This window comes from Phyllostomus discolor, chromosome 4 (genome assembly GCF_004126475.2).
Source record: "Phyllostomus discolor isolate MPI-MPIP mPhyDis1 chromosome 4, mPhyDis1.pri.v3, whole genome shotgun sequence".
NCBI classification, from domain to species: domain Eukaryota; kingdom Metazoa; phylum Chordata; class Mammalia; order Chiroptera; family Phyllostomidae; genus Phyllostomus; species Phyllostomus discolor.
The window spans coordinates 94,025,878-94,051,153 of NC_040906.2; the positions used below are offsets into that span (position 1 = coordinate 94,025,878).

Consider the following 25,276-nt stretch of genomic DNA (forward strand, 5'->3'; position numbering starts at 1 on the left):
AGACCTAGGGACTTTTAGCTGCCAGATATTGAGTTCGAGTATGGTTCTTCCTATTGTTGAAGAGAACAAGGACTGAAAATGAGTTATAGCTAAATGTGGAAAAATAGAAGGTGGTGAAAATTTTAAAGCTGGAAGAAAAGCAAAAGTCAGTTCTTGGGAACAGCATTCTTTGTTTGCTTTATTCTTTGCTTGTTTGTTTTCTTTTCTTGCTTTCTGATTTTAGGGGATGTGGTTTGAACTTTGCTGTTTTGTATACATTAGAAATCCTGTCTCTGTTGTTTGGCCATTGGTAAATAGTTGAGATCATCTGTGAGGCTGGTAGTAGAGAGAGTGCCTCAGCCATTGGGACCTAGGAAAGGCCGTTTGGTGCCAGTGCAGTACAGCTGGGGGCAAGAGAGCATGTCTCTGCCACAGGACAGGCTTGTGGGGGGTCATGTCTCAGCTAGACCAGGGGATGCACTTGTAGGCAAGACAATGTCTCTACCATTGGGGCTTCAGGCCAGTTGGGACCTAGGAAAGGTTGTCTGTGTGACCAACTGGTAAGAGTGGTGGGTGTGAGACAAGATTGGAAGGCTAGTATTTAGTCCCTTCTCCTTTTCAACTCTGTCTTTGCTTTACATTTTGTTTTGTTTGTGTTTGGAAGGTAGTTGAGGTTTATGGGAGTTTGTTAAAAATTCACTCTAAGTAAGAAAGTAAGCAGTGCAAGATATAAGGCATGGAGATGTAATTTTGGTGGATATTGGGTAGATAGGATTTTCCTTTTTGCTTTGTATTTTTCTCCCTTACCTGATCCCTTAAGAATTTGGCATAATTAATGAGTGAGTGATGGCATAAAGTTTCTTTGAATAAAACCATTAAAACCAAGTTCCACTTGTGGTTTTATTAACCAAGACATTGACTGAAATGTCATGCCTGAAGGAGCCATACATAGGCTCTGGTTGTTACCAGAAAGCCCTGAGGGACTGAGATGGAATTTCAAAGCTAATATAAGCCCACTGGAGAAGTACCCTGCTACCTTATTTGGTCTTTTGGTTCATGGCATAGCAGTCTTTCCAGGGAAGGGATCAGGGCTGCTTTTCTGAGAGACAGCAAGGAGGGGCCCTAATACACAATGGGAACCTCAAGAACTTGAGGGGTGTAGGTACTGCAGGAAAAGCCTGATAGCAGTTGTGGGGCTTGGATTCTGTGCCCTGAAGGACACAATAAAGATCAGTCTAAAGTTTCCTTGTGTAAGTTCCAGCGAAGCAAATTTAAAAAGTCTATGTGATTAGTTGTTGTTTTTTTTGTGTTTATGCAAATGAATGGGTAAAAACGAAACTGGACTTAATATAGTCCCTTTTGAGGACAATTAGGGTGACCATGAGAAAAATTAGGCTTCAAGGAAAATCACAATGCTCAGTGGTGGACACTAGAATCTAATGCAGCTAACTGTCTTCAAAGTTTTGTTTTCACTTGGACCATGAACTGAGTTTGTGACATCATCAGAGATGTTCAATTTATAGTCGGGAAGAGTTTGTCAGATTGTGACTGTTTAATGTCATTCCAGCAAAGGCCTTGCAACTGGATATCTTCTCAAAAGGCAGTTTTGTGGGCTCACAGACTGATTTGTAATTTGTTTTGTGAATTAACCTGTATGTTCTCACTTCTTTTTTAATAAAATATATACCTATGATCTCATTTACCTGGGTAATTGTTTATAGAGTATAAGCCTCACTTTTAGAAGCCTGTCTGCATCACATTGTCCTGAGACTCAATTGGTTGGTTGGAATAAGTGGACTTAGTTTGGTTGGACTAAGTGGTTAAGTTGGTAAAGTATGGGACAGTCTGTCAGCTTAGCTTAAAGCTACTTTCTTTTTCTGCCCTGAGGGTTTAGACAGAAAGGGCCCAGATGTGTTAAAGGGGGAATCTCAGAATATTTCCTTTGGCCAAAGGTAAATATAGTAGGCAAAAGGGCTTCAGAGAGTTGTGACAAACCTTGCACACATTCCTGTAAGGATGCCACAACTTTCCTAACATTGGACATTGTAGAATTGGTCCCTATCTTTGTCATTTAGTCATTAAGGTTTGATTGGGCCTTCTAACACTCTCTCAAATTTGTCATCTCTTGAGTATGACAAGAGTGCCAATTTGTCCAGTAGAGCCATCTTTTAGACATTGAGCACACCACTTTCCAGGGACAGCCAACTGACCTGGACTCTGCAAGATCTTTCCCTGTGTGTGAAGTCCACCCTACATTATAATCCACTCTCCATTTTTTAGGGATCTCTGAACCTAGGAGACAGGTAGGACTATGCCCATGGCCAGCAGAAGACTTAAACTATCACCCATTGTCTCTGTAATATTACAAAGTCCTGAGCATCTTAAAAGGGGAAATTTTAACAGAGGGGTTATGCCCAATCACCAAGACAAGGCAAGGGATGAGGGGAAAAACCCAAAGGCAGAACTGAAGGTTAATAGTGGGTTATCCTCCCTATGAAGGGAGGAGCCACTGGAGGAGGGAGATTGCCCAAGGCAGGCAAGCAGCTGGTGACTTAGCAGCAGGGAGCTTATACAGAGCATGTGGTTTAAGACTGCTGTCCCCTTATCCAACATGTTGTTTGATGTAGAAAACTCTATGTGAATTAATATGAATGAAGCAAAGTTCTCAACTGTAAGGGTCTTATAACAGTTTCATCAAGGTGATATACTGATAAATGTACATGTACAGTATAATGACAGAAATATTAAGATGCAAATATGGGACTTCTGGCTAAGATGGGGGCATAGGTAGGCACATTGTGCCTCCTCGCACAACCAGAAGAAGGACAATAACAATTTAAAAACAAAAAACAACCAGAACTGACAGAACATTCAACTGTATGAAAGTCCAACAACCAAGGAGTTAAAGAAGAAAAATTCATCCAGACCGGTAGGAGGGGTAGAGACAGGTGGCTGGGCAGAGAAGACCTGTGACATGGAGGACCTGGGCGGACAAGGCAGTGGCTGGTGGGCCCAGTGAGGCAGCAGGTTGTGTGGGGTGCACAAGGTAGCCGACAAGGCAGCACTGCAGACTGGGCAGTCCCACATTTGCATGCAAATAAACCAGGAGAAAAAACTGGGGAGTGGGATGGACTATGCAACCAGGGCTCCAGCTTGGGGAAATAAAGCTTCAAACCACTGACTGAAAACACTTGTGGGGGGTGAGACAGAAGGAGAAACTCCCACATCACAGAATTCATTGGGGAGATCCACAGGGTCCTAGAATATATATAACCCACCCACAGACGAATCAGCACCAGAGGGCCTAATTTGCTTGTGGGAAGTGGGGAAAGTGACTGAAATCTGGCAGAGAGTGGAGCAAACACCATTGTTCCCTCTCAGACCCCTTCCCCACATACAGCATCACAACAGAGTGATGTGGGTTACCCTGCCCTTTTGAACACCTAAGGCTATGTCCCTCACTACATAACAGGCGCGTCAAGGTGAAAGAAAAAAATGGCCCAAATGAAAGAATAGATCAAAGCTCCAGAAAAAATACAACTAAGCAACGAAGAGATAGCCAACCTATCAGATGCACAGTTCAAAACACTGGTAATCTGGATGTTCATAGAATTGATTGAATTTGGTCACAAATTAGATGAAAAAATGAAGGCTATGCTAAGTGAAATAAAGGAAAATGTACAGGAAACCAATAGTTATGGGAAGGAAACTGGAACTCAGATCAATGGTGTGAACCAGAAGGAAGAAAGAAACATTCAACCAGAAAAGAATGAAGAAATAAGAATTCAAAAAAAATGAGGAGAGGCTTAGGAACCTCCAGGACATCTTTAAATGTTTCAACATCCAAATTATAGGGGTACCAGAAGGAGAAGAGGAAGAGCAACAAATTGAAAACTTATTTGAACAAATAATAAAGGAGAACTCCCTCAATCTGGCAAAAGAGAAATAGACTTTCAGGAAGTCCAGGAAGCTCAGAGAGTCCCAAAGAAGGTGGATCCAAGGAGGAACACACCAAGGCACATCATAATTACATCAGCCAAGATTAAAATTAAGGAGAGAATCCTAGAAACAGAAAGAGAAAAGGAGACAGTTACCTACAAAGGAGTTCCCATCGGACTGTCAGCTGATTTCTCAAAGACCTTACAGACAAGAAGGGGCTGGAAAGAAGTATTCCAAGTTGTGAAAGGCAAGGACCTACATTCAAGATTACTCTAGCCAGCAAAGCTTTAGTTTAGAATGGAAGAACAGATAAAGCGCTTCTCAGATAAGGTCAAGTTAAAGGAGTTCACAAAGCCCTTATTATATGAAATGTCAAAAGGACTTATCTAAGAAAAACAAGAAGATGAAAAATATGGACAGTAAAATGACAACAAACTCACAGTTATTAACAACCACACCAAAAACAAAAGCAAACTAAGCAAATAACTAGAACAGGAAGGGAAGCACAGAAGTGGAGACCACATGGAGGGTTAACAACAGGAGAGTGGGAGGAGAAGAGCGGGGGGAAAGGTACAGAGAATAAATAGCATAGATAGTAGGTAGAAAATAGAAAGGGGAAGGGTAAAAATGTATAGGAAATGTAGAAGCCAAAGAACTTATATGTACAACCCATGAACATGAACTAAAGGGGATGCGTGCAGGGTAGAGGGGAGCGAAGGGGGGAAAATGGGACAACTATAATAGCATAATCAATAAAATATATTTAAAACATTGCTTAAAACGTACAAAAGTGATTGAAGGAAAACCTGCAAGCAAGCCACCACCTTCTCTCTGAGATAATGTAAGCATTTTATCACTCCATACCCAGAATTCTGTTTCTTAAATAACTGAAATATATTTGACATATAACATTGTGTAAATTTAAGGTGTACAACTTGTTAATGTGATACATTTATATATCATAATGTGATTGCCATTGTAGGGATAATTAGCACCTCTACCATGTTACATAATTATCCTTTCTTTTAAGTAATTGGAATAATTAAGTTCTAGCCTCTTAGCGAGTTTGATAAGAATAATATAATATTGTTATCTAAACTCATTGTATTACGCATTATTTCTCTAGCACTTATTTTTTTGTTATTTTAATCATCGTTCAAGTACAGTTTTCTCCCTTTTACTCCCAATTAGAACTTATTTTTTTTTTAAGATTTTATTTATTTATTTTTAGAGAAAGAAGGGAGAGAGAGAGAGAGAAAGAGAGAGAGAGAAACATCAATGTGTGGTTGCTGGGGGTCATGGCCTGCAACCCAGGAATGTACCCTGGCTGGGAATCGAACCTGGGGCACTTTAGTTCCCAGCCCGCACTCAATCCACTGAGCTATGCCAGCCAGGGCTAGAACTTATTTTTTTTAATGGAATTGCCATCTTTTTTTAATCTCTTTTTTTATTTTATTTATTTTTAGAGAGGGAAGGGAGGGGGAGAGAGAAGCATCAATGTGCGCTTGCTGGGGGTTGTGGCCTGCAACTCAGGCATATGCCCTGACTGGGAATCAAACCTGCGATGCTTTGGTTCACAGCCTGCGCTCAATCCACTGAGCTATGCCAGCCAGGGCATTTCTCTAGGACTTATTTGGTACTTCTTATAGGTTTGAACCCTAAGAAAATACCTGTCCTGTTCCCCCACCATCCATACCCTGGTAACCACCATTTAATTCTCTGTTTTCACAAGTTTGACATTTTAAAATACACATGTAAGTGACATCATATAGTATTTGTCTTTCTCCCTGGAACTGTTTATTCACCCTTCCTCCATCCTTTAGATAAGGGTACGGATGTGAGAAAGCAGGCAGGAAAAATCCCACTGAATTACTAAAAATTAATCAGTGTTCATACTGATGGCCACAAACCAGAGAGAAAAGCAGTGGATTCTCTCTCCTTGATCAAATAATATACTGTTAATTTTAAAGATATTTTTCTCAAATATTTGTCTTAAAAAACAGTTGGATAAACTCAACAATGTGGATAGATGAGATGGAACTTACTTGCTTTTTAATATTTATTTGACCTTTGATCATGAAAATTTGGTATCTAAAAAAAGAGGGAAATGTTAAGGATTATCTGATTTCTTGTTACTTTTTCCAATATTTCAGGGGCATCTACCTACAGGTTTCTGTTTGCTTTGCTTTCCAGTCTGTTTCTGTGTAAGAAGTCACCAACTGAAATGCCTAGAAAGTTCAAACAAGTACTTCAATTGAGAAGAAGCCTGGGCATAAAAGGATTGAATTATCAGAGATACTTCCTTCCACCACTAGGGCACTTCAGCAGAGGCAGCCAGGTTTAAGCACTAGGAACACCAGTAGACTATCTGCAAGTTGGAATCCAACCTTTATTTTGAGCTTTTCTAGTTCAGCTCATTTGCCTTGTAATAAAGGTAAAGACAAATCGTACACAGCCAATTTGCTAGAGTGCAGCTGTTTTTTCCTACTTGAAAGCCCTTGGTTAAATATTCAAATCTGTCTAATACTGCATTTTCCAGCTTTTCAAGGATATTGACTTTTCTCTTGTGGAAACCAGGATAACAGCATCTACTTAAAATAATGCTTAACACATGATAATTCCTCTTTCTCTACTTTTATGTTATGTAGAAAGGGGGATAAGAGGAGTAAAACAAAATAATTTGAGAGGATGAATTTGAATGGTTGGATTTTGTAAAAAAATGTTTTTTCCAACTTTGTTAATAGACATTATACACGTGTGTGCAGATACACACACTCACACCCTCCCACATGGTAAACATGGTATTTAATTACTCTAAACTCATCAATAACCCCAATTTGCTATCTCAGTATAATCTATATAGAATAAAATGAGATTCAAGTTCCTCTATAATTTGGACTTAACAAGACTTACAGGTTTGTTTCTTTTCTCACTAAATTGTCAACCTATGGGCAAGTTTGAATTGACTGCTATCCTTCAGAACCTTAATGCTGCTTCTGTGAAGTACTATGCTATCTGCCCACCTGGAATGGTTTTCATTCATCTGCATTTATTTGATCTGCAAAGTCCAGCATATGCTTCTCTCTCCAACAAGATTATCTCATTGTATGTGATGGATACGTTTGGTCATACTACTTCTACTGAATTGTTTCTTAGATGATTCAGCCAGCACACACCATGCACGTACACATAGACTTAAATAATGTCAATTCCAGTAGTTTATACCTGACATGATGAATAAATAAAATGAGTAATAAATAAATTAATATAAGATTGTGATATTTAGTTTGATTATTTTTTCATATTAAAATAATCCAGGATTAATGTATCAAACTATTTTTCTTGAAGATAAACTGAAGAGAGAGTGAAAGAAATTAAGAGAGAGACAATAACAAGATTTTCTTAATATGTTAATGGTGTTAATTTACATTTTTGATATTAAGCATATTCTCAAATAATCATGACATATTTAGCCCAAATATCCAAAGTTAGTCTAATTTTATAGGTTATATTCCAGAGTTGCTCTCCATTACACATTCTCTATGGCAATGTGTATGAGTGATCCAGTTTCCCTGCATGCTTGCCATCATTTGGTAGAGTTATTTTTTCTCATTCTAGCCACTCTGATATAAGTGTAGTGACATTGCTTGTTGTTTTAAATTGCATTTATTTAATGGTTAATGATGTTAACCATATTTTGTGTTCTTATTTGTCATCTGTATGTCCTCTTCAAGAACATGTCTCATGGCTGTCCATTTTCTAATTTTATGAGGTTTTTTTGGGAACTCTGAAATTTGAGTATTGATATATTCTAGATATTAGTCTTTCCTTGAATACCCAAGTTGCAAATATTCTCTCCCACTTTATACCTTATATTTTAATTTTCACAACAGGGTCTTTCACAGAGCAATACTTTTTCCTTGTATATACTATAAATTTGATATAGGAAGAACTATTTTCATAGGTATAGATCCCAAAGATTTTTTGCTTTTTTTCTAAAAGTTTTATAGATTTACATTTCTACATTTAAATTCATAACTCATTTTGAGTTTTTTATAGTGTAAAACTTAGTTCAATGTGTTTTTGTTTCTTTTGCCTGTGCAAGTCCAATTTGGCCCAGAAACCATTTTTTGAAAAAGATATCTTCCCTCCATTAAATTGCTTTTGCACATTTGTCAAAAGTCAGTTAGGCATATCTATATGGGACTATTTCTGGGTTCATTATTCTGTTCTATTGATTTATGCATCTATCCCTCTGTCAGTTCAACTTAGCCTTAATTACCGTAGCTTCCGAGGCTTGTTTTTACAGTGTATTATCAGTTTATTATAGCACTCATTTTAAGTTAAAACTGTTTAGATAAATAATATTATTTTTAAAATAGGGGGATGTTGTAACATTTCTGTTTACAAAAGTCAAGTAGTTTGCTTACTATTACATGTGGTTTTTAAAATGTCATTAGAGATAACACAGCAAAAGTTGATATAAAAGGCCAAGCAAGGTATGTTATAGGAAAAAAATATCTTTGATTGCAATCTCCCTGACATTTTTCAGTGTAAATTAATTATCTGAAATAGAAAACATAAACAACTCATCTAAAAACATAGCACATATGTATTCCAAATGACTAAAGCCATTAAACAGAAGGTCCTTTGAACTGTGAAATTTCATGTGCTCAAAACCTTTCAATGAATTATATGAGGCTTTCTGTCCTGTCTATAAATTTTTATTGTCCGTCCTAAAGCACATAAAACTTTCCTGAATGATTTCAATCATTTTCCACAGAAACTAATCTGCTGATCTGGCTTTTCTGCATTTACTTTGCTTTTTAACAGTGTGAATTACGTCTAAGTACAAAAGACTCAGTAACCATACATACTGCTGTATTTGTGCTGTAGAGCTGACATGGAATAATGAAACCCTATTACAATAAGAATATTTTTTTTGTTTGGTATGAATTTCTTGGCTTGTCCCACTTTCAGAATTTTCTACAACCTTGAGGCTTATGCTTAAATACTACCAAAGAACTCATTCCCCATAACTTAAATAAATGTTTTCACCAGTCCTTTCCCACTATCCACACTGCCATTCAGGACCCAGCCATTAAGGAAATCTGTACTCAAGTACAGACTAAAGCTAACTCGAAAATGTCAGAATCCCCCATTTGTAAGATTGTTATCCTGAAACAGTCCCCTCTGAAAGAGGTGGACTTGGACTAGCACCAGTACCTGGCAAATTGCCTCCTTTATTTGATAGCCAGGTATGGAAGAAAGGACATTGCCTACAAATTTCTCTTGTATAGCACTGACCATCAGTGAACCCTGTGGCTATTGATATGCCAAGTTTTATTTAGGTGAGTAGATGGCTAAGGAAAACTGTGAAATATCACCGGAATTTATCACATAGAAAAGTTTACAAGGAAGATAACTTTACCTGTTTGACATCATATGCCAGGAGAACATATTTCAAATCTGGTGAAACTGAATGTCTTGATGCTTTGAAGGTTACCTAAAAACAAAACAAAATAACTATCTTTAAAATCTTGACAACAGAGAGAGTAATGTACATTTGGAGATTACATTAATTAATGATATTTTTTAAAAATCTCAATTTTCATAACCCTGTTAAATAGATATCCACATAATTGTATTAAATATGCACAGGCAACCATATATGTGTGATTATACAGATAGATATAAAATTAAATTATATTAGACATTTTATTAAGAAAAAATGTGCTACCATATCTTTTCTACATCTTACCACTTTAAAACTATGTTAATATTTTCATTATAAGAAATAAAAAGCAAAAACTCTTTGAACTTTGTAAGTAACCATCATGCTTTTATATTTGCATGTTCATCAAAATGAAAAGAAATACACACTCTGTGATATCACGATTTTATGACTTTACTTTTCTTATAGGTTGTAAATTTATATTTGGAGAAGACACCTATATTAAAGACAGAATCTCTTTAAAGTAAACTCTGAGAGTGAAATAGTTTAAAACACAAATACATAATTGTTATATACATAAAACTCTATGTAAAACAACACAATACCTGATTAATTTTGACCCTATAATCTTATCATTGGATAGACCTGATATCAGAAGAAAAATTGAAAATAAAATGAGGAAGAAATACATTGAAAGTGGAAAAATAACTTTATTTACAATAAAGATTATATTTAACTTCCTATCTCAAGCAAAGGCAAGCAAATTGAGTTGATTTATCAAAAGCCTGAAAAATACAAAGAAAATAAAGTACATATGAATTTTGGGCAACCTCCTTCATCTAGTTTTACAGAGATATACATCTACAATAATTTTGTACACCTTACATCAAGGTAGTTTTCACAATACTTTTCCCCTTGAAGACTAGAAGTGGTTGAAGCCAACATCTTCTTACTTAGAAATCCCTAAAACACAATGGAGAAAATAAGAAACTCTGGCTAATATACATTTGGTAAAGTTTGTGTGGATTAACAAAAAATATATTAGCCTTTTTTTCCCCTAGCTTCTGGGCACAGAGCTCTTAAAACCCTTGGAATTTCCTGAACAATAGGAGTGCCTTTTGTTACTAATAAGTAATTCCCTTTGAACATTCTAGGTTTATGCTAATGAATGACTTTAGGTTCAGGGTGTGGGGAGAGGGCTTGATGCATTCTGAGGGGGCTGGCCTCCAGGGTATCCAAATCCCTGATTAGATAGTTGGAATTTTCAAACCTGTGTAGAGGTCAGGGTGGGTGGAAGGTCTGGAAATGAAGTTCAGTCACCTGCCCAAAGATTTAATCATTCATGCCTAGGTAATGAAACCTAGAGATTAAAAAACTCTGAATGATAATATTTGAAGACTACCTTGTTACTAAACATCTCAATGTATAAGGAGGATGGTACACCCCAACTCCACAGAGACAAAGACTTGGGACCCTTCTGAATTCACTCTATTTACCTCTCCCTCTGGCTCTTCATTTGTATCCTTTTTAAACCAGTAATTACAGACACAAATTGACCCTTGAACAAAACTGCTTGAACTGTGCCAGTCCACTTATATGTGGATTTTTTAAAATAAATACAGTCTGTCCTCTGTATCCACGCGTTTAACATCTACAGATTTAACCGACCAAGATGGAAAAAAGTATGTTCACCATCACAACTGCAGTTTTTGACCTGTGGATTCCCAACTAGGGATTAAAATTTTTGTTTTCAATCTCCAACTTGGTTGAATCCTGTAATGTGAGGGACCTACTGCAGAGTCAGAAATTACACAAGAATATTCCACTGTGTAGGGCCTGGGACCCCTAATTCCCCATGTTGTACAAGGATCAACTGCATAGCACTTTCTGTGAGTTATTCTGGTGAATAATCAAACTTGAAGGAAGATTGTGGAAACTGCCAAGCTAAAGAAATGCAGGTTACCTGGGAACTAGAGGCTTAAAGATCATATCTAAGTGGGAACAATAATTGTGTCCTTAATCTGTGTTGTCTGCACTAAATCTGGGTAGGATAGAATAGGATAGAATAGAATAGAATAGAAAAGTCACCTATTTAGGGGGTCAAAGAATTATGGTTAAAATAACATAATTTAATCTCTGAACCAAATTTGCAATAGAGTAGAGTGGTCTGGGAGAAAATACTATTATATAGAATGCTAAAATTTAGAGATTTTGCCTATATATAGGGTGGGGCAAAAGTAGATTTACAGATGTGTGTATGCAAAACAGTTTATTTTATGTTATTTTTTATTTATTATTGTATTATTTTTCATACAAACAACTGTAAACCTACTTTTGCCACACCCTGTACACCCATCTTGTACAGCCCATGTATAAGATGCTTTAGGAGAAGGGCAGAATAATCACTAGCAATAATCCATATGATTTTTAAATTTTTTCAAAAATCCATTTCAATGACAATAAAAATGATAAAAACAACAATGGAGCTACTATTGATCTATCATTTATCATGACCTCTATAAATTGCTTAGATTTTCATAGTTCTCAGTAATCCTCAGTCCTCATGACAACACTGTGAGGTAGGCATGCTCATTCTTATTTTCTTTCTTTCTCTTATTAATTTATTGTATATTGAAACTCGATAGACATTAGCCAGTGGGGAAGTTCGGGTCACATTGAAAACTCAAGGCCATCTCTCTCAACCTTACTGTAACAGTAAGGGGAGGTTCACTGCTATTTTAAATCAGCTAAGAGGGCAATGCCATCATTCTGTCCTGCGGGGATTAGAAAACTCTAATGCCACAGTTCTTAAACTTTTCTGAAGATCACAGAACAACACAGAGAACAAAAGAATACAGGAGTAATTCCTTTCATAAATCCTGCACTATCTCACCAGCAGGAGTTTCTTTCTTTCTAACCTCTGCCCCCACCTCACAAGAACTTCCAGGTCCGAAGTCTGAATTATTTAATGAAAACCTCACCTCTCTAGTCCCCATCCACTCTCATGTGGTATTCTTCACACAAATTAACTTCATGCGTTCACAGGTGCATCTGTACCTCCAGTAACAATGTCTTAGTATCTTTTACAGTTCCTACAATTATCCAGTCTGACACTTTATTAATTATCACTATGCTGCCTCTAGCTTATGCAGCATTCACATACTGGGAAACTTTCCAAATACCTTTCTAGGGGCCAAGCTGCTGAACCTTCTCTGAATTTAAAAAGTTTTATGCAAGTCACTGGTGCTACAGAGATGTGCTAAAGATAACACATATAAGAAATACATCCTTGCAGCTTAGTCAAGGAACATTTGAAGTCTCAGGCAAGACCCTCCTAGTGTAAGCCATTAATGTCATCATTGACTGCACTGGAAATTAATTCCTTATAGCAGCCACAGGAAACCCCTGGGTCTACATTGACCCTAATTACAGAAATAAATATGGTTTGGTTGAATTTCAATTTTACATGGCTTCAAATTAGGATTTTGGGAAATTCATGGTAGCTAATAATGCTATTTTGTTACCTATGTATTTAATCATTACTGAAATAAATGAATGAAGAAATATTTCTACATATTTTTATTGGTATTATTTAGCAGTGATGCCTACCAGTGTATTTTTGACACTGAACATGATACAAAGCACATTAAAAAGCATGAACTCTGCCATCTAAGAATGTTCAATGAAAGTCAAACAAGGTACAGAAAAAAAAGATTAAGATGCAGGTGGTTAACTAAACCAATTAAACAAGGAAGACAAGGCATTTGATCAAGTTGAGAAACTAATGCATATTTTCAATAAGCTTAGGAAGATTTTGTAGTACCTCTTCTGTATATATCATTCTGTTAAGCTAAAACTCATTTATTGAACATTCACAATATGACAAGCACCATGGTAGACACTGATACTGCTACAAAGTTAAGAAACAATGTCCATTAGAATCCACTTCTTTATCTCATATTGGGAAGAAGATTAGACAAGTACTATGTTTCCAGATAGTTCGAGGTAGAGCAGGGGCTCAAAACCCTAATGTCTTAATGGATTGAGTATGTACTGGAAGAATTAAGCTGTCTGGGTAAACTGGGGACAAATGGAATAGTAAGACTGCCTTAAAGAGGCAGGGATCCCTCTGTTCTCAATAACCATTATTTTACAGGAAAAGTATACAAATAATTTTTATTTTTCCAAGTTTTCAAGATAATCTAGGAATCATTTTAATTTAGAATCTCATGACTTTTAAATTATAGCCCAATACTTTAAAATTTATACATGGGGGCCATATTCTGCCTAGGGGCTGCCAGCTGCTAATTTCTGATAAAGCAATAACTACCATAAGAATGAAGGAGGGGAAAGAAGATGATATTAGATTTAAAGAATTAAATGGTATCTTATTCACATATTTCATAGTAATGTATATGAAAACTTCATGACCTGGTGTTTTCCAGTTAAATAAAAATATAGAGACAACATTATGAAAATAACTTTCACAAAATGCACAAGCAGCTTTAAAAGATTCCTGTAGAGATGGTGGACTGGCCCATGGATTACATGCATTATTACCATCATCAATATAGCAGAACTGTTCACTGTTTTCATGAAATTTAAGGCCAAGAAAACAACAGAATCAGATTTGAATTTACAACAGTTACTCTTTTAGGTGAGTGGAGAATGAATTGAATCTGTTGACTTCTTGAGGTCATGAGATATGGTAAGAGGCTCTTGTGGCAATTCAGGTAAGCAATGTCAAGATATTGAGGAAGAAGCAAGGGCACAGAGAAGATGATATATGCAAGTGACAAAGCAATTTAATTATTAGATTTGAAGATTGAGAAATGTGTGTACAAAACCATTTCTGGGTTTGCAAGTGTTTATCACTAGGTGGATGTTGCTAAGACAAGCTAAGCTGGAAAAAAGCAAAAAAAAATTTTGAGGAAAGTTTCAGACATGCACATTTTAGATGTGTTATGGTTATAGTCCCTTAATGATATCTGATAGGGATGTACATGATTTTTATATAAAAACCTGCAGTTTCCTTGGCTGGCATAGCTCAGTGTATTGAGTGCGGCCTGCAAACCAAAGTGTCACAGGTTCAATTCCCAGTCAGGGCACATGCCTGGGTTGCAGGCCATGACCCCCAGCAACTGCACATTGATCATTGATGTCTCTCTCTCTCTCTCTCTTTCTCTCTCTCTCTCCCCCTTCCCTCTCTAAAAATAAATAAATAAAATCTTGAAAAAGAAAACCCTGCAGTTTAAGAGATATCTGGGAGCATCATCATTACTTTTGTAGAGTTTTTCAATAAAAGTTGATGTTCAATGTAAACCCATCCTTAACAGATAAGGGGGGCTCTCAAATAATATGTTCCACTTGGCATGGATCAGTAACAATGTAGTTATTATGAGTATTGTTTACTACTACTTTTATCCCTTTTTTAATGTTTCTTTTTTTAAGATTTATTTATTTATTTTATTTTTAGAGAGGGAAGGGAGGGAGAACGAGAGAGAGAGAGAAATATCAATGTGCAGTTGCTAGGGGGCATGGCCTGCAACCCAAGCATGTGGCCTGGCTGGGAATCGAACCTGCGATGCTTTGGTTCACAGCCCGTGCTCAGTCCACTGAGCTATGCCAGCCAGGGCTATTACTTTCATTCTTTAGAGGTGTATGTTTTCTTTCTCTGGTAGCTTTTTTCAACATGCTCAACTCTAGTAATACTTTTACCTCTGCCTGTTCCTTACTCAAATTGCATTTCTCTAAAATATCATTTTAATTCTCCCTGGTTACCCTCCCCTGTCCTTTTCAGCTCAAGTGATTCGTGTGACTTCATATGCATATAATTATATGTTCAGTTCATCTGACATTGATCACTGCTTCATGATTCCTCTTCTAGGTTGTTTGGAACTGCAATTGACATTTTTCATTGCCACAGTGATGTCCCTGTTAAGAGGCTCCATTGCAATGATTCACTCTTGCTAGTAACATTATAATTAGAAAAAGAAATAAGATAATGATGGTGGTCCAAGATGTCAGACATTGAAGATCATGGCAAGAAATCATTAAACATAAACTTAAATGTCAGAAGTGCCAAAAATGTAAAATATGCACTTGTATGACTTGAAGCTGAGAAAGGACTGAGCAAAGGAGAAGAAATAAGAGATGGAATCTAAAGAACAAAATAACAAACACAGAAAACAAACAAACGAAAAAAGAGATGGGACTAAAATTAACACAATTTTGCAAGAAAGATTTGGTTGTCTTAACACTGAGAAATGACAGAAGCATGAGAACTGTGCAGTTCAGCAGAGTATTGTTCTAGATCCTGTAACAAGCTGGTGATAAAAAAAAATAGATATAGGCATATATATTTTCCCCTCCCACCAAAAAATGCTAGTCCAGAAACCTGCCTGGGCTGGATAATCCTGTCAGCCTTAGAGTGTAAATGAACACATTTTCAACAGTTAGAAAATGATGAAAACAAGAAGTTAGGTCTTACTGGACCCTATGGTCTTTTCTTCCTGTTCTCTCCACTTCCACCCCACCAAACTCCTTACACACAAACACACGCTCCCCTCTTATGCTTAATTTATTTGGGCCATAACTTCTCTCATTACCTAATTTCATTATTAATTTATTAATACCTGACAAGAATGTTTGGAAAAGGCACATCTTATTCTATAAAGGTAAATATTATTTTTTCAAATCTATGATTAAGTATATATTATGAATATGTTTCTTTTACAGTACAGCCTATACGTGATCATGAAATAAGCATGAGGAAGGGTTTCAGGAAGCCAGCTGACCTTAAGTGGATGGGGAGAGGGAGAATGGGTAATATGAAGTGGATAGAGAGGAAAAGAGGATCAAGAGAAGACAAAAAAGAAACCAAATTGTTTGTGGTTTATGCAAAAGAGCTCCTTTTCTCTGCCTGGATTCAAATAAAAGGAAAGAGGAAGAGACAAACAGATTCTTTTTTATTGTGCATCTCTAACCAAAGCCATAACTGTGTTTATATACAAGAAACTTTAAAGTTAAATATTCTTTAAATTTTTTCCATGTTCTTGCTTCTTTGTTAAAAAAGATTTTATTTATTTATTTTTAGAGAGGGAAGGGAGGGAAAGAGAGAGAGAGAGGAACATTGATGTGCGGTTGCTGGGGGTCATGGCCTGCAACCCAGGCATGTGCCCTGACTGGGAATTGAACCTGCAACACTTTGGTTTGCAGGCTGCGCTCAATCCACTGAGCTACGCCAGCCAGGGCCCCATGTTCTTGCTTCTTAGTAGCCTAGTTACTTAGTATAGGGCTTAAATAATATTTCTTTGTAAAACCCACAATATTCAAATAGCATAAACATAGTACAGGGCTTATTTTTTTTCTTGGCACCAGGCATCTTATTGATGCTAGAATATTTTCTAAAACAACTGAGTGCAGAAAATGCCATAGTACAAGTAGTGTTGAAGACTATTGAATCTGTACCTACTAACCTATGTAGAGTGGCTCATATGTATGCTTATTTACTCAATAAATGTGAACAGCCATATTAATAGTTTATTGATTTGGGTCATAGGCCATACACTAAAACATTTAAAAAACAATCTTTATTTTTAATAGAAAGGAAAAACTAATGACCTCTGAATTCTATTAACTTTAGGAAAAGGGGACAGACAAGGTGACTTTGAGAAGAGTGCCAATATTTTTTCACCAAAAAGTCAATAAATTAGAAAACTCTAGCTGAAAAAGGAAGGAAAGAAGTTGCAAATTTACACAAATCATATCTTTGAAGTTCAGTTTTTGCTAATCTACTGATTCTTCAAATTGTCTTAATGATTTCTAATCATATTTCAAATATTTTCCTCTTCAGTGATGCTGCTACATTCTTCATTAAACAACTGCATTAAAGAATACACCATATATAAAGAATTGAAAAATTATGGAAGTTCTAAAAATATCACATTGGAGTTCCCAGATCAGTTTTTTCATCCTAGCCTAATACAATGCTTCAGTATAATGCTCAAAAGTTAAGATGGATGGAGTAGAGTTCTCCAGCAGCCAATCATTAAGTTCATTTTTGTTATGAGAGCCCATCAAGTAAATATTAGTATTATTTCTTAAACTTAAGTAATAGAGTTACTATTTTAAAAGACATCATTAGTTCAGTATTACCACTAATAATTCCCTCAAAATAAGAAAAAAAGAAGACAGTAACTAACCAGTACCTTATTTTTACAGATTTGATGTATTCTAGTATATTCCTCACAATATCATGTTTGCTATCTATGTGTTCTCTATTTTCTTTCTTTGATTAAATATTGTATATAGATAGTATAATAGTTATTGTGTGTTTTCTTTTATCTTAATGGACCTTAGGTGCATACAGTTAGATCGATCATAACTTCCTTTTGACATAAATCCATTTATGATACATTTAGCAAATAAAAATACAGGAGTTAGTAAACTTTTAATATCTGATAAATAACAAACATGTGGTAATTAATTAAAATAATGAAATACCATATAACCTTGAAAATAACATGAAAAGAATGAAATATCCTATAGCCATCATGAATAAAAGTGAGCTACAGCTAAAATCAAATATGCATGAATCAGTAACTGAATGCTGAGTGACAAAAAAAAATGAGATCACTGACTGCTTAATATGCCTATTACAAGTTCAAGGCCAACTAAGATAAAATATGAGGAAGGAACACCCAGAAAATGGAATTATCTCCTGGAGGGTGGGCTGCTTATAACATGGGCTTCCCCCACTAGGCGAGTGTTCTAGCAACCCATCTGTATCAGTGTACTAGCCAGTGTTGTTGTGAGAGGTTGTGTTTAGCTTCAGTGAATTTTTTTTAAGATGCTTTCCATGTTCTTGCCCATTTCATGATGGGGTGATTTAGGAGTGCACCTGCCCATACCACACTGAGTGTTCAGCAGTTGCTGACCAAACATGGTGCCTCACCCTCCCTATTCATTTGATCTCTCCCTGAGCAACTTTTTTTGTTTGTTTTCCCTGATGAAAAAAGGTTCTAAAAGGGAAACATTTTTTGATGTGGAAGAGGAGAAAAAAACAGCAGAAGCACTAAAATGCATCAAAATGATGAGTTCAAAAAGTGTTTTGAGCAGTGGACAAAAGGTCTTGATAGATGCATTGCATCAAATGGAGAGTGCTTTGATGGTAGCTGAAGTTTAAACATGTAAGTGTAAATATGCCATTTTTTATAAATAAATTCTGTTTTGGGGGGCCCTCCTTTGTAATATGGTAGACAAACATACACATACATATAAATATATAAATTTATATATAAATGCATGAGTGCACATATTTATATATTATTCAGTATGATATATATGTGTAAAAGAGTATATGCATGTGTGTGTGTATATGAATATAGTTTTCTGGTGTGTACATATGTGTGGGTGCAACCATCTCCTTACAGTATATGTTGAGGGAGGAATACATGGGTAGCAGGACATTTCAATGTCCTACTTCACACAATTACAAACTCTTACAAAAGTGAAAATGCACATGACACTCCAGCTAGCAATTAAGTTTTGATAATATCAGAATTAAGTTTTACCAGTGGGAGAGGTGCAAAATATTATCTCTTTTTGATCACCATATTTCTAGGTATAAGTTATGTTAAACATCTAGTTATTAATTTATCAATAATGTGGTTCTTTTGTGAAAAGCCTATTTATATTACATTTTTGCTAATTTTTCAACTGAATTATATGCCCTTGTTCTTACATTAAATATATAAGCCCTTTTCAGTGAACTATGCTTTTCACCATATATTTCTCATTTACTACTTTGCATTCTTTTAGTCTGCACAGTCTAATTTTAATGTGATTATAATAGATATAGGATGCAAACAACAATATATGAACACTAAGAAGATTCTGAATATACAACTAATTTGAAACACCAGAGAATAACAAAGCTCAGGTTATAAGCCTTGAACTCAGTACTTTTTTTAGTATATTAACAGGTAGACTTTTACTCTGATCCTCAAGATGCATAATAAAAAAAGATTTTCTACTTCTTTCTTATCTGTCAGTATCCATTTGATTTGATAAGCAGTTATTATAAATGTTCCTTGTCTACCAAAGCAAAGAGCAATCATAAAGGGAAAATTATTTTCCCATTTACTCCCTGGTGGTATAGCACTTGCTATTTAGTTGGGGGAAGAAACAGGGCCTATAAAATCAAGTCTAATCCAATGAAATGGCAATAAAAATCATTTCCATAGTGAATTATTTTGAGTTGAATTGTTATTCACTAACCTTGCATTTTAGAGGCCCAAAGTCCAGAGCCATTTCTTGCATTGTTCCCTTTCTATGAAATGTTCATGAAAAAGTTTCAATAATTTTACAAAATGCTAAGATCAATACATTTTCTGCACATTTCTAAATGTCCAAATGAAGACTGCATTAAGCCTAAAGCATAAAAAAAATGTTCAGTTTGCATGTTTCTTTTTCCCTATATTAATTTATTCATATTTCACTTGAAACACTGAGAGAAATTTTAAGGGATACATTCTAACACCTTTTGGGGCAAATGACTCCTCTAACTTTTATTAAGTGAGTATTTATATCCAAATGAGTTTACTATACATATTTACTCATAACTTCTCCCATTGTTCCACCTTTCTTTACACTTATCATGCATTCTTTATTTCATCTGTTAATACAAGATACTGGTCTAGTAAGAGATTTGAAATATAAACAAAATCGTTTCATTGGAATTAACAAATGGTGAATTCCATTAAGGTTCAAGCTAAGTAGAAATACATAAAAGAAAATTTTGCCGCGCATAAGCATCACTTGCTAAATCCAAATTGTAAAAGCTAATGCAAAAAAACTCATACAAATAACTAATCCAATTGCCATTGCACATATGGCAAGATGATGATTGACCTCACTCAAAATTAGATAATTGCAAATCAATACAACAATTAAGTGTCATTTTTCATCAGCCAAATTGAAAATAATTAAAATGTTAACAATGCTCAGTGACAGCAAGAGTAGACTAACAGGCAATACCAAATACTATTGATGGACCTTATTAATGCAATTTCATACTGTCTATTAAATTTCATATTGACCTTTTCTTTGACCCAGCAATACTACTGTTATGAATTTAGCCCACAAATATATTTCAAAAATATTTGCCTGGTGTATTTATAGTTATATAATAGGAAATAAATGGTAGTGCAAGGAAATTCTGTGTAGCCATTGAATGATGTTACAGGGAAATAAGAAGTGGATAAAAGTGTTCAACACCTTTTTATCTGTTGAAATTAAATACACATATGATTGCACATATTTATATTTTATTTATTTTTAATTAAATACTTTTGAATTTTATTGTTGTTCAAGTACAATTTTCTGCCTTTCCCCCTCACCTTCCTCCCTCCCAGCCATCCCTACTTTTTTCCTGTTTCCACACCCCCTTGTTTTTATCCATATGTCCTTGATATCCATATGTCCTGTAGTCCCTTCACCCTTTTCCCTCCATTATCCCTCCTACATCCTCTCTGGTTACTGTCAGTTTGTTCTTAATTTCAATGTCTGTACTTATATTGACTGTGTATATTTTTAAATATATTGTGTATATACAAATGCAGCAAGACATATAGACATATTTCTGGGGAATTTTCAATGGTACAAATATGCACAGGACTACCTTCTAAAGGTGTACTGAGTGACATGGAAGGACATTTTTGTTTTCATTATTTATGCATATGTACATGCTCTGTCCAACAGAATTTTCGTGATAATGAAAATGTTTTATGTGTATATTTCCAATGTGGTAGCCACTGATTTCATTCAGCTGCTGAACACTTGAAACGTGGATGGTGTGACTAAAATATGGAATTTCTAATTTTATGTTATTTTAATGAATTTAATAATGATTTAGCCACTTGTAGTTAGTATCACTCATATTGGATAGTTCAATATACTATTTATATTTCCTAACCATATGTTTTCAATATCTTATTCTTAATAATGGCAATAAGGGATATAAAGAAAAAAATTTAATTCTTATTTTACTATATTTTATTAAAATATCAATTAAATGTTAATTTTTAAGGGACACATAAAAAGTTATGGGTAGAATGGGATATAACCAAAGATAAAAAAGAAAAACACCATAGAATTGTATAAGTGGTATTTAATAAGGAAGCTCTGATTTATTTAAAACATGAAAATAAATGTTTTTTTCCCAATAAAAAATAATTACAATGTAAACGTGTTTGTTTTTTTTCTAGAAAAAATTACTAAATAATGGTATGTGTGTATATATATATATATATATATATAAAAATATATAAAGATGTAAGATGACTTTGTGTATTTGTATGAATTAAATCTCTATTTAGTTAATCACAGTTAACAATCACAGTTGATTATTTAGCCACAGTGATCAGACAAGAAAAAGAAATAAAAGGCATCCAAACTGGAAAGGAGAAAGCAAAACTGTCATTGTTTGCAGATGATATGATAGTGTACAGAGAAAATCCTATAGACTCCACCAAAACACTACTTGACCTAATAAATGAATTCGGCAAAACAGTGGGATACAAAGTCAATACTCAGAAATCAAAGGCATTTTTGTACACCAACAATGAAATATCAGAAACAGAAATCAGGAAAAAAATCCCATTTGCTATAGCAACAAGAAAAATAAAGTACCTGGGAATAAACCTCACCAAGGAGGTAAAAGACTTGTACTCAGAAAACTATACAAAACTGAAGAAAAAAACTTAAGGAAGACACAAACAAATGGAAGCATGTACCATGCTCATAGATTGGAAGAATTAACATCATCAGAATGGCCATACAACCCAAAGAGATTTATAGATTCAATGCAATCCCTATTAAAGTACCAATGACATGTTTCACAGATAAAAAACAGAAATTTCAGAAATGTATATGGAACCATAAATAACCTGATTAGCTGCAGTAATTTTTGAGAAAGAAGAACAAAGTAGGAGGGATCACAAAACCCAATATCAAACTGTATTACAAGGCCACAGTCATCAAAACAGCCTGGTACTGGCATAAGAACAGACATGTAGACCAATGGAGCAAAACAGAGGGCCCAGAAATAAACCCAAGTATCTATGGTCAATTAATGTTTGACAAAGGGGGAAGAAGCATAAAATAGAGAAAAATATCCTCTTCAACAAATGGTGTTGGGAGATCTGGACAGCTACATGCAAAAAAAAAAAAATGAAACTCAATCACCAACTTACTCCATACACAAAATAAATTTAAGGTTGATAAAAGACTTAAATATAAGTCATGATACCACAAAAGTTTTAAAGGAAAACATGGGTAGGATAATCTCAGACATTCTACACAGCAACATCGTTACTGATATATTCCCTAAAGAAAGGGAAATAAAGCAAAGAATAAACACATCAAATTAAAATGCTTCTGCATGACTAATGAAAATAGAAATAAATCACAAGAATACTGAAAAGCATGAAAAGGCATGGAAGGTAAATAACATGTTTTTTTTAAAGATTTTATTTATTTATTTTTAGAGAGGGAAGGGAGGGAGAAAGAGAGAGAGAGAGAGAGAGAGAGAGGAACATCAATGTGTGGTTGCTGGGGGCCGTGGCCTGTAACCCAGGCATGTGCCCTGACTGGGAATCGAACCTGCGATGCTTTGGTTTGCAGCCTGCGCTCAATCCACTGAGCTATGCCAGCCAGGGCTATCACATGTTTTTAAACAATGAATGGGTCAGCAATGAGATTAAGGGAGAAATCAAAAGATACCTTGAAACAAATGAATATGAGAACACAACTATCCAAAACCTGTGGGACATTGGGAAAGCAATTTTAAGAGAGAAATTCATTGCATTACAGGCCTATCTCAAAAAGTAAGAAAAAGCTCAAATAAACAAGTACCTTTACACTTAAAGGAACTTGAAAAAGAACAACAACAAAAAGCCTAAAGTGAGTAGAAGGAAGGAAATAATAAAGATCAGAGCAGAAATAAATGGAAAGAAGCTTAAAGGAATGATACAAAAGATCAATGGATCCAAAAGCTGATTCTTTGAAAACATAAACAAGACTGACAAACTTTTAACCAGACTTATAAAGAAAATAACAGAGAGGGCCCAAATAAATATAATCAGAAATGAAAGAGAATAAATGACGAGTGACACTAAGGAAATTCAAAGGATTTTAAGAAAATATTATGAACAACTATATGCCAATAAACTGAACTTGGATGAAATTAATAAATTCCTAGAAACATACAATCTTCCAAAACTAAATCAGGAAAAAATCACAGAACCCGAATAGACAGATATACCTAGTGAAACTGAAGCAGTAAAAAACAAAACAAAACAAACAAAAAACCTCTCAGCAATCAAAAGCCCTTTATTGGATGACTTCACAGGTGAATTTTATCAAATATTCTGAGAAGAATTAACACCACTCCTCCAACTATTTCATAAATTTCAAGAGAAGGGAAGGCTCCCAAACTCATTATATGAGGCCAGTTTTATCCTAAATAAAAACACTACAAAGAAAGAAAATTACAGGCCAATATCCCTGGTGAACATAGGTGCTAAAATTCTCAACAAAACATTAGCAAACTGAGTACTGAAACTCATCGAAAGCATCATATACCACAATCAAGTCGGGTTTGCCCCAGGAATGCAAGGTTGGTACAACAAGAATAAATCAATAAATGTGATTCACTACATAAAAATTAAAGGACAAAAAACACATGATCATATCAACAGAGGCAGATGAAGCATTTGATAAAATCCAGCACCCATTTATGATCAAAACTGTCAGCAAAGTGGAAACAGGGGGAACATATCTCAACATAATAAAGGCCATAAATGACAAACCCACTGCCAGCATTATACTCAACAGGCAAAACTACAAGCATTCAATAAAAGGCATCCAAATGAAAGGAAATAATAAAGCTGTCTTTATTTGCATATTACATGATACTGTACATAGAGAACCCCAAAGAATCCACCAAGAAACTACTAGAACTGATAAAGGAATTCAGCAAAGTAGCAGGATACAAAGTTAATATCCTGAAATCAGTTGCATTTTTAAAAATATTTTATTTATTTATTTTTAGAGAAGGAAGGGAGGGAGACAGAGAGAGAGAAACATCAATGTGCAGTTGCTGGGGGTCATGGCCTGCAACCTAGGCATGTACCCCAACTGGGAATCAAACCTGCAACACTTTGGTTTGCAGCCCACACTCAATCCACTGAGCTAAGCCAGCCAGGGCTTCAGTTGCATTTTTATATGCCAAAAAAAGAACTAACAGAAAGGGAAATTAAGAAAACAATCCCATTCACAATTGCTTCAAAAAGAATGAAGTGCCTAGGAATAAACCTAACCAAGATGCAAAAGACCTGTACTTGGAAAACTATAAGACACTGAAGAAAAAATTGAAGTAGATACAAATAAGTGAAAGGACATACCGTGTTCATGGATAGGAAAAATTAAGATCATCAGAATGCGCATATTACTCAAAGCAATCTATAGATTCAATGCAATTCCTATCAAGATTCCAATGACATATTTCACAGAACTAGAGCAAATATTTCAAAATTTTTATGGAAAAACCAAAGGGCTGCATGGCAACAGCAATCCTGAGAAAGAACAAAGTTGGAGGAATCACCCTACCTAATATCAAACTATACTAAAACTCCATAGTAATCAGAAACAGAAGGGCATGTCATAAAAACAAACACATAGACCAATGGAACAGAATAGAGAGCTCAGAAATAAACCCACACTTTTCAATCAATTAATATTTGACAGAGAAAACAAGTACATACAATCGGCTAAAGATAGTTAATTCAATAAATGGTGTTGGGAAAACTGGACAAATACATGTAGAGAAATGAAACTAGA

The 25,276-nt window shown here is 35.2% G+C and overlaps 1 protein-coding gene across 3 annotated transcripts in view; it reads right to left on the reverse strand.

Annotated features, from left to right (window-relative positions):
• The window catches only part of DPP10 (dipeptidyl peptidase like 10), a 715,100-nt gene that overhangs the window by 359,843 nt on the left and 329,981 nt on the right, over positions 1–25,276 (reverse strand). For all 3 annotated transcript variants that reach the window (XM_028510436.2, XM_028510435.2, XM_036023642.1), the window contains exon 5: positions 9,350–9,424. In XM_028510436.2, coding sequence (XP_028366237.1) covers positions 9,350–9,424 — 75 coding nt within the window. The remainder of the gene's footprint in view (positions 1–9,349; positions 9,425–25,276) is intronic.